This window comes from Thrips palmi, unplaced genomic scaffold (genome assembly GCF_012932325.1).
Source record: "Thrips palmi isolate BJ-2018 unplaced genomic scaffold, TpBJ-2018v1 HiC_scaffold_17, whole genome shotgun sequence".
NCBI classification, from domain to species: domain Eukaryota; kingdom Metazoa; phylum Arthropoda; class Insecta; order Thysanoptera; family Thripidae; genus Thrips; species Thrips palmi.
In genome coordinates this window covers 359,389-372,130 of record NW_023144626.1, presented here as the reverse complement: position 1 = coordinate 372,130, position 12,742 = coordinate 359,389, and the positions used below count along the sequence as shown (strand labels likewise).

Genomic DNA, 12,742 nt, shown 5'->3' with positions numbered 1-12,742 from the left:
CGTCCTGGAGCGGCGGCGGCCGGCTGTCGTCCGCGGCGGTGGCGGTCGCGTCGTCCTGGCGGGCGCGCGTCCAGATGCAGGTGAGCGGCGCGCGCGTCACGGCCGGGCCGTGGATCACGAAGGGCGCCAGGCTGGGGTGCGGCGGCGGTGACATGCGCTTGCCCGTCCGCGGCGACTTGGGCACCGGGCCGACGTCCACGCCGTGGACCACGCCGTGGATCACGAAGGGCGCCAGCGTCGCGAACGGCGGCGGCGTGGCCTTCTTCTCGCGCCGGTACGCGGCCTCCGGCGGCGGCCTCGGCGGCTTGCCTTGGATCACGTACGGCGCCCACGTCGCGTACGGCGGCGGCGTGGCGCGGCGGCCGCGCCGAGGCGGCGGCTCACCGGGCCGCGGGTCCGGGCCCAGGCCCTGCACCACGAACCGCACCGACGACGGGCACGGCGGCGGCGCGTAGCGCTTGGCGCGCCGCGGCGGGGCGTCGAGCAGCGACAGCGGGCTGCTCTGCGCGGCAAGCGTTAGTCTGTGCTCCGTCTCTCTCGCACCCGTGTGGCATGCACCATGAGTGCGAGAGAGACAAGGACAGCGGAACTTCTCGGAATCGATCCAGCCCTGGGCGGCCCATTGCTCCGGCCTCACCTGTGCCATAAAGTCGGGGCCGTTTTGCAGTGGCGGCGTGACCGCCTCCTCCACGACCCCTTCTTCATCTTCCCTCTCTTTTTCCCGCTGGTCCGCCAAGCGCTGCCGGATGGTCTCGAGGCGTGCCAGTGGCTGCTGCAGCTGCTGCTCCTTGGAGGCGGCCCCGCTCTCGCCCACCGCCCCCGCCGCCCCCGCAAACTGGAGCGCAAATAAATCAAACTGCCATCATTTTATGGCCTAGTGACGACGCGGCGTGTATCTGGAACTCGCGTATGCATGAGGCGGCTGTGCTGTACCAGTGTGCCCGTGCCACACGACAGAATAATTGGGGCGGGCCCACTGAATGCAGAGCATCATTTTATTATGAAGCGGGGGTGTGCCAGTGTGGGGGTGGAAGACGCGGCACGGCGCGGCGCGGCCAGCAGACTGATTCCGAGAGTCGTTTTCGTCGCTCTGTCTCTCTGGCACTCTTGGGACGTACCGTATGGGAGCGAGAGAGACGGGGCGACGAAAACGACTCTCGGAATCAGCCTGCAGCCATGTTCCATTTACATATGCGGGGCCAGAAGTACCGCCAGGGGGCCGCCGCGCCGCGCCGCGCCACGCCGTGCCGCGGAGGGCGGATTTATCATGCGGGGAATCCCAATGAATGCGACTCGCCGCCGGAAAGGAAGGGTCGAGATTTAAATCAGCGCCCCGCATACCTGGCGCGCCTGGAGCGCGGTGTCGGCGGCGTTGTCCGCCGCGGCCGGGGCCGGGACCAGGGCCGTGGAGATAGGCCGAGGCGGCGACGGCGGCGTGGTGGTGGAGGGAGGCTGGCTCGCGGGGGGCGTCGCAGGCACGCTGGGCGAGGCGGGCGAGCCCGGGGAGGGCCGCTGGCGGCGACGGTGGTATCCGCGCGGCACGGCGTGGGGCACGGCGTGGGGCACGGCGTGGGGGCCCTGGGCCGCGGCCCGGGGGTGCGGGGCGTGGCCGGTGTGGGCCGCGACCACCGCCAGGGCCAGGGGGTCTGCGATAACGGAACGGCTCAAGCCCTAACCCCATCGCAGTGGAAAGGGAACAGTCGAAATTGGGTCCATGAGATGGCCCTATGGCGCCCTATGGCCCCGGCTCTACCACGCCGACCTACAGAACAGACAGAAACACACAGGGCGGTGGAAGAACCCGGTCCGGTCTGGCCGAACGTAAAAAAGGAATTTTACGCGACGAAAAAAAATGCCTCTCCCAACCCCAGTCTTCCTTTGTTTCGATCCCGAGTGACAATGATTCCACCTGTATTGCAGCCCTGCGAAAAAGGCGCGGAAGGTGAGATACGGCCCCTGTCAGTATTCGATCCCGTAAACTGAGAAATAGCCGCGTCAGCTGTCGCTATCCGGGACAAAAGAAAGCGATGCTACAGTGCAGGTGAGGTAAGTGGAGGGGGGTGGGAGGGGGGGGGGGCAAGCGAAAGTGCGGCGCGGCGCCAGTGCCATCGCCAGGCGGCGCGGCAGCCAGCACCGTTTCACGCGTCCAGGAATAGGCGAATAGGCCGCGAGCCTGGCATGCGCCGCTGCCGTGCGCCGCAGACCATTCCGAGAGTCGTTTTCGTCGCTCTGTCTCGCTCGCACCCACACGGGCCGCCCCATGAGTGCGAGAGAGACGGAGTGACGAGAACGACTCTCGGCATGGTTCTGCTGCCGTGTGCTGCCTCGAGTGGCCGTGCGGCCTTGCGCTCTGCGGACGCCCTTTGGAGCTTTTGAGTGCGTGATGCATCTTGGCCCAAGGCTGAGGGAGAGTCGCTCTGTCTCTCTCGCACTCACAGTGCGTCGCGGAGAGGTGCGAGAGAGACAGGGCGACGGAATGTCCCAACGGGATGCCCCGTGAATTCGACAGAGACGGAGTAACCTTGTTCGGAAGCTGTCTCTCTGCAGAGAGACAGCCATGGAGTGCGAGAGAGACAGAGTACAGTAGCGTGACCGTTCGGAATCGGTCTGCAGGCCCAGGAGGTCCAAGGCGCTCTCGGGAAGTGCATGCATATTGAGTGGCCGCCTGGTAGGCCCCAAGTCTGTATGGATCAAAGGGACTCGACGACGACCTGGTGCGCCCTGCGCCTTTAGACTTTGTCGCCCTGTCTCTCTCGTACCTACATAGGACGCACAGTGGGCCAGAAGACCGGTGGAGGCGGACAAAACTCTAGACGCGTTTTGAGCTACAGAGTCGCTAAACAGGACTCGAACCGAACATGTGACCCCCACCAATGGATTTCTCGTTCGGAGAGCAATCCATTGGTGGGGTCACACGTTCGGTTCGAGTCTTGTTTAGCGACTCTGGAGCTCAAAACGCGTCTGGAGTGTTTTCAGCCTCCACCGGTCTTCTGGCCCATTGTAGGACGCCCCTTGAGTGCGAGAGAGACAGAGCAACGAAAATGCCTCTCGGAATCAGGCCGCCTTGCGCATGACGGCGTCCTCACCCGTGATCCTGTGCACGCGCCTGATGTGCCCCACGGCGGCCCCGCGCTCGCCGCCGGGCGACAGGGACACTGCGGGCGGCGGGGGCGCTGCCGGAGAAGGGGCCGTTAGGCAGTGTGGGCGCCGATGCCGTAAACGAGAAACAAATAAAACGCCGATCATCCATCGGGCCTGTCGAGCCGAGCCGAGCCGGACCGGGCTTACCTATCGGCTGGGACCTGTTGTTGGGCCCCTCCCCGCCGCTAAAGCCAGGGAAGGACTCCAGCTCCCTGGCGCTGTGCGGCCGGACCCGGCCTGCCCGCAGCCGCGCCGCCCCCGGCCCCACCACGAGCCGCCCCCCGGCCGCCCCCGCCCGCTGGACGACCAGGCGGCGCGGCACGGCGGGGATGGGGACCAGCGGCTGGGCGCCCTCGGCTTCTGCTGCAAGTGCGGGCCGGGAGGGTGGCCTTGGCGGCGGCGGCGGCGGCGGTGGCTGCTGTGGTGGGGGCGGCGGGGGCGGTGGCGGCGGCACCAGCTCCGTCGCGGTGCGAGGTCTGATCAGCCGCGGCGGCTCCCCGGCAAGTGGTGCTGCAGCACACGCGCGCGCACGTGCGGTATAGCGCCCTCACTGCAAATCGCCGGGCATTCCGGGCGATATAGAAATACCTATCCGAGTGGACGCGGGCAGCGCGCCGGGCGAGGGGGAGGGGGAGGCCACGGCGGTGGACGGCGACGCCAGGCCGTGCGAGTCCACGGGGGTGAGGGGCATGGTGCGGTGGATGATGGGAGGGGCGATGGTCGGGGCGAGGGCCATGGGTCCCCGGTGCAGCCTCCCCGGGGGTCGCTCCATGAGCCTGACGGGCTGGGGCACCTGCCTCGCGTCAAACAACGAGGAGTCATGAGTCGCGGCCCCACAGCGCACTGCGCGGGAAAAAGAAGAAGAACCAGCACACGACATCTGTCAACCCGTGGTTTCGGCTCGAGTGAAACTGAAGGCTGCTTTCGAGAGTCATGTTGGACGCTCTGTCTTTCTCGCAACGGGATGCACCATGAGTGCGAGAGAGGCAGAGCGCCGAAAAAGACACTCGGAATCAGTCTGGTGCGGCCTACAGACAAGAAGCACAGCGACGCGTCAACGGAGGAAGCGGCTGGGAAAAAACGCACCTGTCTGCATGTTTGATCATCGTGAGAGAGGAGCGACTCGATTTCATCCGGCTCTGCACAGTGGGCCAGAAGACCGGTGGAGGCGGACAAAATTGTAGACGCGTTTTGAGCTACAGAGTCGCTAAATGGGACTCAAACCGAACGTGTGACCCCCACCAATGGATTGCTCTCCGAACGAGGAATCCATTGATGGGGTTACACGTTCGGTTCGAGACCCATTCAGCGACTCTGGAACTCAAAACGCGTCTAGAGTTTTGGCCACCTCCAACGGTCTTCTGGCCCACTGTGTTCTGTTTCGCCAACGCTGGGGCGTTGCGGCACTCCCCTCTGATTGGCCGTACCTGGATCCCATCGGCGGGCAGCACTGGCTGCAGCACGGTCTGCTGCCGCGCCGCGTCCGTGGTCATGGTGGTCATGCTGGCCGAGTTTGAGGTTACGGCGGCCCCGCGGTGCGACGCGCCGCGCCGTGGCGCTCTGTGGGGACCTCGGTGGGGCCTGTGTGCCACAGTGTGTGGGCTGTGGACGGCGGGGCGGGTCGCTGCTTGTCCCTTGCGACGCTTGCCATGCCGGCCATGCTGGCAGGCAGCCCGGCCGGCAGCCCTGCAGGCAGGCCAACCGGCCAACCGGCCAACCCGCGGCCGGCGCTCTATTGTTCCTTCCTTCCTCTTATTCGATCCGTTCGATTGTTGTTCCTCGAAACACCGCCCTCGACAAAGTTGACGTTAGAGGCTTGACCGTGCTTAGGCTTTGCTGGACGGTGTGCGTGGTTCTCGAGAGAGGTAAGCTCAGTTAAATCCGCAAGGTCACGGTGCGTGGAGTGCGGTGCGCGTGGCGCGCTCCACAGTGGGCCAAAAGCCCGTTGGAGGCGGGGCGGGGCCCGGGAAAAATCCCGGGCGGGTTTCGAGCTCCAGAGTCGCTAAATTGAACTCAGACCGAACGTGTGATCCCACCAATGGATCGCTTTCTGATTGAGGAATCCATTGGTGGGGTCACACGTTCGGTTCGAGTCCTGTTTAGCGCCCGTGGAGCGTAAAACGCGTCGAGAGTTTACGCTGCCTGCGTCGGTCTTCTGGCCCACTGCGCGCCCGCAGCGAGACGTCTCATGGGAGGCGCCTGAAGGTAGGCATCCCTTCGTGCGCCCGTGTGAAGCGGCGCGGCCTCGGCGCGACGCAGGCGCCATCGGCCTTGACGGAGGACTCTACCAAGACGGAGATCGTCCTGTGGTGTAGCGTACAGCTTGGGGTCGTCCACATTGTGCAATGCCTTATGCCTGTCCCGCACTAGCACTCATTGAAAGTCGCGGGAAGTCTATAAAGAGCGACAAGGACAAAGTTGTGGGACAGCGTTACGTAATAGTATACTCTTATAAGAGGACAACACATAGGAGAGCAAAAGAAAATAAAAGAGGAGGCGACTGTTAGTAAACTGGTTTATTCGTACGCACAGCAATTTTGAGTGAGCGTTTTCAAAATCACCTCACCAGTACATCAAAAAAACATTCCAACGATCAGACTTACATCAAAATGATTCCTATGTACATTCACACTGTATAGAACGAAGAAACTCATGATTTCAAAATGTACAGAATTACTAGCTAAAGTCTAAGACTTCTTAAGGCTTCGCGATGTTGGTTTAATAAGGCTCCGCCTTTATGCAGCTTATATTCAAGCCTTTATTCAAGTCGATTCAAGTTGTGAGGATGCTGTGTTGGTGGGGTGGGTCTGGGTGCATGGCTGCTGTGTTTTGGGGGGCGGTGTCGTAGTTGTGGGCTGGTTTGCCACCATTCCGTTTCAGAAAATATCAGAACTTTTATTTAATTCAAACACATTTTTTGCACACTCCGTCCGCACCATTATCTACCACTGATGTACAATATTATATCCTTATTAACATTTCTTTATTCTCATCCCCTCTTTCAAACACGACTCCTCTTTTCCAACATTTTTTTTCTTTCTATGTTGGCAGTAAAATGCCCCATCCCACAGTCACAAACTTACACTATCAAACATGTAGGAGCTCTCACCTTTCTACCAATACATATAATAAGTTTTCGAAGCATCTTTTGCCGAATATTCATTTCTACATTTCCCCGCTTCTTTCTTCTGCTATTATGCATGCTAAATTGTTCATTTCCCCCATTTCCTATCCATTACGGCCAGCTTGTTAAGGTTGGCATCACACTTTCAAAATAATCAACCGCACGTCCACGGATCACCATTGCTCGGTCGGCGCCCCTTAGACTTCTGGCCGAGTGGGATGAAGCTTAAGAACAATTCGACGAAACTTCGAAGTGGCACTCAGCCAATCATACAAAAATAAATATGTCGAAACAGGGTTCAGCTCCCTTGGACGTCCGCTGAAATTCACTAATCCCTAGTAGGAAAATTTAAATTAGGATTTGAATAAATACGAATTTCTACAAAATATGACACACACGCGACACGCTATCGCGACTGTTGTGGCTCCCTTATTCTAGACATGAAATATTTACACATGTGAGCCGGGCGGCGGAATGGTGCTCAAGCTTTCCGGCTGCCAAGCCCCCTTTCCGGGCGTGGGTAACTGTAACCCTCGTCCTCGCCCCCGTCCGAGGAGGGCGTGGGGGCTGGTGTCGGCGCGGGGGTCGGACTGGGGCTCGGACTGGGGCTCGGACCCGGCGCAGGCTCCTCGGGGGCGCCAGGGCCGGGTAACTCAACACCGCCCTCCGCGTCCCCGCCAGTGGGTCCCGGTGCCGGGAACGGCTGTCCACCCGGAGGGGGGTAGTCGTAGCCCTCTTCATCACCTCCAGCGGGAGGCTGGGGCTGAGGCCCGGCGCCTGGCGTCGGCTTCAGCTCCGGGGCCGGGGTCGGCTTGGGCCGAACCGGGACGGGGGACGTCGGCACCGGGGCCTCGGGCTCCGGCGTGTCAGGCTCCGGCGCGTCGGGTGTGGGGGAAGGGCCCGGGGCTGGTTCGGCAGGCGACGAAGGCTCTGGTGCCGGTGAGGAAGGCCCGGGCGCCGGGGAGGAAGGCCCTGGCGTTGACTGGCCGGGTGCTGGCGACGGCCCTGGGAAGGGCTGGCCCGGCGGCGGGTAGTCGTAGCCCTCCTCATCGGTGGGCTCGGCCGGCCCGGGCGCAGGCTTGCCGCCGGGCGTGGGCTTGGGGTAGATGTAGCCGTCGTCCTGTCGCTTGAACCGGTGCAGAGCGAGGACGGGCCTCGCGCTGGGGCGCATGTGACCGCGGTACATCGGCGACCTGGGCGGCCCGTGCGGCCCGTGGCTGTCCATGAGGATGAGGGCGCCGCGCGGGGGCTCCGACAGCACTTCGACCGGCCGACGGTGTCCATGTCCGTGGCTGTGGCCGTGGCCGTGCACAGGCCGCACGGTCTCCATCAGCACGCCCTCTTCGTCGACGAACTCCGTCACCTCGTGCTCGGGCTTCTTCGGCCGCTTGTTCTTCTTCTTGTTCTTCTTGGGCTGCTTGCGGGGCGCCGGGGTGGCCTCGGGGAGCACGGTGGCGATGTCGGCGACGGGCGTGGCACTCTGCTCGCGGAGGGCGTCGGCCTGCATGCGCAGCGCGGCCAGGATGGCGTGCGCCGCCAGGTTGTTGTGCTCCTCCTCGCGCTGCCGCTCGGCCTGCCGCTCCGCCGCCAGCAGGGCCTCCACGGACGGCAGCGCGTACGCCATGACGGGCTGCAGGGCCGTCTGAGGCACGAGGTGTGGCACCGGCTGTGCAGCAAGCGGTTGTGGCACGGCGGCCTCGTGGTTCTGCAGCGGGTATGGAGCAGCGGGCGCGGCGCTGGGGAACGCAGCCAGCGGCTGGTACTTGAAGGCCTGCTCGTTGGAGCTGGCGCTCTGGTCGTGGACGGGCACCCTCCGCGCTGGCTTGGCGAACGAGTCCTCCGACGGCTTGGAGAAGGCCGGCAGTTTGGACGGCCCGAGGTTCAGCAGGAAGGGTGCGTCGACGTGCTCGGGCTCCGGAGCGCTGGGCCTGCTGCTGCTGGCGGTGACCGCCGGCCTGGAGAAGTAGTACCCCTCGCTGGCCGGGTCCACGTCGAAGCCGGGCCTCTCTTCGCCCTCCGTGACGGGGGTGTAGTCCACGCCGGTGAGCTCGGTGAAGGTCTCCGCTTCGTGCTGAGGCCCTGATCGGGAGGAAATGGTGGGGGCCGCCATGGGGTACTCGTGGAAGTCGTCCGAGACCGCCACCCTGCTGATGCCGCCGGCGCGGAGTCCGCTGCCGATGGGTCGACGGCTAGGTGCGCGCTGCACGGCGGGCCTCTCGCAGAGGAACATGTGCGCGGGGTCGTCGCAGATGTCGCGCGGCCTTGCGGTGGTGGGCGGCCGGTGACTCGCCGAGAAGGCCGGCCACGCCTTGGTGGAGGCCGCGTCGTCGGCGTCCTCGCCGAGGATCACCTCCTCCTGGACCGGGGCCGCCGTGGTGTCCGACAGCCCAGCGTACGGCCTCGTCGCCGGCTTGGCCGGGACCCTCTTCCGCGACTTGTCCACCACGACCTCGTCCACCTGCGCAGCCTGCGGTTGGAAGGCCGGCGCCACCGCGGCCTCGGCCACGTCGCCGGGCAGGTACAAGTTGGTGTAGATGATGGTGGGCTGCTTGGCGGGCTTGGGCCTGTTGCGCCGCGCCATGGTTACGGGCAGTGCGCGCCGCGTCGTCGGGGCCTCCGTCGTGGTCGTGGTGGTGGAGGTCGTGGTGGAGGTGGTCGTCGAGGTCGAGGAGGTGGAGGCCGCCCCGCGGACTCGCTGCGGCCGCTTCCTGCTGCCCGTCGGCTGGCAGAAGTAGCTGTTTGGGGACTGCCGGCAGAGGTCGCGCGCGTCCTGCAGCACGGCCTCGTCGGCGTCGGCCTCCTCGACCGGGGCGGCGGTGGTGGTCGACGGCCTCTGCCGCCGGAACAACGCGGTGCGGTCTACCTTGGGCCGCAGCGTGGGGGAGACGCGCTGCGCCTGGCGGTGCAGGCCGTTGTCCTCGTGCTCATCGTCGTCCAGGACGTCCAAGACGGGTGCGGACGCGGGCTTGCTGTGGGGTCGCGAGGAGTACACGCCTGAGGGGAGCCTCGTCGTGGCGCGGAGTCGGTCCCCGTACGTCGTGGCCGAGGCCGTGAGCTCGGCCTCCTCGGCCGGGACGCTGGGCGCCAGCAGCACGACCAGCACGGCCATCGCGGCGCAGGTCAGCCGCGTGAGACGCGCCTGGAACACAATCAGGAATTCATTGAACAGAGCACGACAGAGCACCACCAAGCGGCCAAAACTGGTGCCTCGGTAGATCTGGAGAGCACTTTTACGCCTTCCCCCGAGCGTAATGGTTGGTAGGCTTAATTCAAGCTAATTTTTCCGTTCAGCTCCTCTCCCGCCTACACAAAAAATGCGTGGGAAAATTTTCCTCTTCTAAGATTTACTTCAAGCGTTATGTTTTCGAGCGTGGTGGCATCGTATGTTTGAATGAAGCGCAAGTTACACTTCGGTTTTCCCAGTGCTCGCACCCTGTCGGTCTGAGGCAATCCACCGTGCTCCGATTGCACTCGCGCGCCGCTCTTTCGTAAACCGTGACCCATCAGAAACCGTTTACACACCTCCCGTAAAAATAACGAATCGGCGCTCGAGAGCGAAATCACGTGCGGAATCGTTCCTCCGCGAGGCGTTAAAAACAAAAGTGCGAGTTGTTTTTGTAGCGCGGCCATCAATCGGCTTTGGCAGCGGCCTGCGGGCTGCGTCCGAGCGTCGCTCTGTCTCTCTCGCACTCATGGGGCGTGCCGTGTGGGTGCGAGAGAGACAGAGCGACGAAGACGACTCTCGGACGCGGTCCGCTGGACGCGACGCGCCGGCCGGCACCGCCTGCACGCACTCGGCTTGACTCGGCGAAGCCTCTTTTACAACCCCGCTCTCCTTGCCCTCGCAGTGCCTCGCAGTGCCTCGCCGTGGAGACAGGTAAAGCACCAGCGGGAAAGCGCTGCCGATCGGCGGCGATAAAAGAAACTACTCATGGAAGTGCAGTCACGAGGCTGCGCGATCCTCTTCCTGGCCAAGGCCGTCGTCGGGCCGGGTGGGTAGTGCCACGGCTGGTTGAACGGCCACGTGCTGGACCGCCCCACAGTGGGCCAGAAGACCGGTGCAGGCGGCCAAAACTGTTGACGCGTTTTGAGCTCCAGAGTCGCTAACTGTGACTCCAACCGAACGGGGGGCCCCTACCAATGGATTCCTCGTTCGAAGAACAATCCATTGGTGGGTTCACGCGTTCGGTTCGAGTCCCATTTAGCGACTCTGGAGCTCAAAACGCGTCCGGGGTTTTGACCGCCTCCGCCGGCCTTCAGGCCCACTGTGCGCCCTCGCCCTCGCCCTTACTTTGGCCCGCAATAAATGGCCTCGGGACCTCGGCGGCTCGTCAAACAAGCCAAAGGAAGCCATTCGGCCAAAGGCAGCCAAGCAGCCAAAGCGGTCCCGTGCCGCGCCCTGCGCCCTCACCGGGTCGGGCGGAAAGGTGCCTCCGGTCGGTTCTGAGATGAGATTCTCTGCGTGGCCGAGAGGGACGGCACTCTTAGAAACGGTGACCCGACTACCCTATAACGTTCTATGACGCAATATCACGCTACTACAGAAGACTCATTTCGCCGAACCTGTCTCTTCGTCTTTTGTCTCTCGCACTCAAGCAGTGGCCCGGAGAGGTGAGCGAGAGACAGAGCGACGAAACACTGTTCGGAGTAACACTGTGAGGTTGGACGCTGTGGATCCACAACGAAAAGGCTGGACTTCCTGACACAACCTCCACGTTGTGGATCCACAAGGCAAAGCGGGGTTGTAGATGCCGTCTGGGACGGTGGGATAATGAGGGTTTGACGAGGGTGTGACAGCTGCGTTGCCGCGCTAGCGAAAATTAGGAAGACCGTCATTTGGAGTCGTACCCGGGCCGGTGGATTACCAGCTCGGCGCTTTACCACTGCGCTAGCGAGGCGGCTGTGAGGAGACGGGTCCAGCAGCGCCAACTATCCGCCGGCCCGCCCGGCAGCTGCCTCGCTGGCTCCCCCCTCTTTCCCCCTCCCCGCCGCGCCGTGTCACGTGGTCTCGCAGGTATAGCCGGTCGGGGCAAGCACGAGGACATGGTTGTGGATCCACAAGGTTGTCACGGCCTCGTCAAGAGGGCAGGTAGCCGAACGGACCCTTCACGGATCCACAACCCATCCTGAGGTTGTAGATGCCGTTTGGGGGGCAAAAGGTTGTGGATCCACAACGTGCAACCTCACAGTGAACCCGCGCATCGCCCTGGAATCAGCTCACTCGTGATTCCCGTCACGCCCGTGGTGGCAGCCATATCTCAGCTTAGGCACTCCATGAAACGTGGGTTTATCGGACTGCCGCCTTGCAGGACCCACACTGTCTTAAAGTGCACCAACATATTATGGTGGAGATTTTCTCTATGGTTCAAAAGACATTCGACAAAATATTTCCGAAGGTACAATGAAATTTCATAGGTAAGTTGGTCAGCTGCACCTAGCAAGGAGAAAACTTTGTCAGTGTGGGAAATTTGAACCAAGATGTGAAGAATTTTCACCATGATATGAAGAATTTTCACCATGATGTGAAGAATTTTCAACATGATATGAAGAATTTTCACCAGAATGTGGAGAATCTTCACAATAAGACTTTAAGAGTGCGTTGTCGTACTGCGGGGGCTGACCTGCCTGCGTCAACCGTCAACCCCTACCACCATCGCCCCCGGCCAGGCCCGGTTAAACCCTGCCAGGACACAAGTTTTTATATTGGGCCCGGAGACAGAATTTTTATAACACAAACAAGTGGCGGGCCATCCATCCAATATTATTTGGGCCCACAGGCTGCGCGCTGCGGCTGGCCAGGCCAGGCCGGCCAGGCCTCCTACAAAGGAAGGACTTCTAGTGTGGGGAGCGAGGACGTGGGGTGGACGCAGCAGGGGGCAGTTGGTGACGTCATTGGAAAAGTTGATTCATCTTCGCGAAACAAAATTCCTCCTAGATTAAACTGGCGCATGCCAGTTTTCCCTGTCGTCGCCGTCGAGATACACTGAGAATGAAAGAGTCATGATCATGACTAAAATTTTGGGCGAGGAATTCCTTATCACCCAAATTTGGGTGAGGAAACCTTCCCCACCCAAATTTCGGTCATAAGTCTATGGAGCCATGTAGGTAGCTGATACACCTTTCCTCACCCAAATTTGGGCGAGGAAACAATCCTCGCCCAAATTTGGGTGATAAAGTACACCTCGCCCAAAATTGGGTATTGATCATGACTTTTTCATTCTCAGTGTAGTCATCCCCGTACAGACTTCTTTCGGTTATTACCCGCGGATTTGCCCCCTCCGAATCCTACGGAGACCACCAGACCGCGTAAGCAGGATCTGAGCCCCTGTGCCACCCCACCGCCTGCTCTGGCGGCCCGGCCCGGCGCGGTGAAGGGAGTAATCCTGACTTCGGCGATCTGTCCATGATCGATCATCCCCAAGAAGAAAGACGGATATTATTATTTCCGAGAGGATCTCTTTTCGCAATATGCACGGA

General features: G+C 62.0%; 1 protein-coding gene across 1 annotated transcript; it reads right to left on the bottom strand.

Moving 5' to 3' along the window:
* Positions 1–6,015: 6,015 nt before the first annotated feature.
* LOC117643924 (cell surface glycoprotein 1-like) lies at positions 6,016–9,323 on the bottom strand (the record flags this gene model as incomplete). Its single annotated transcript, XM_034383111.1, has 1 exon — positions 6,016–9,323. A coding segment is annotated over one exon (2,577 nt), but the record flags the coding sequence as incomplete, so codon positions are not given.
* Positions 9,324–12,742: the final 3,419 nt, after the last annotated feature.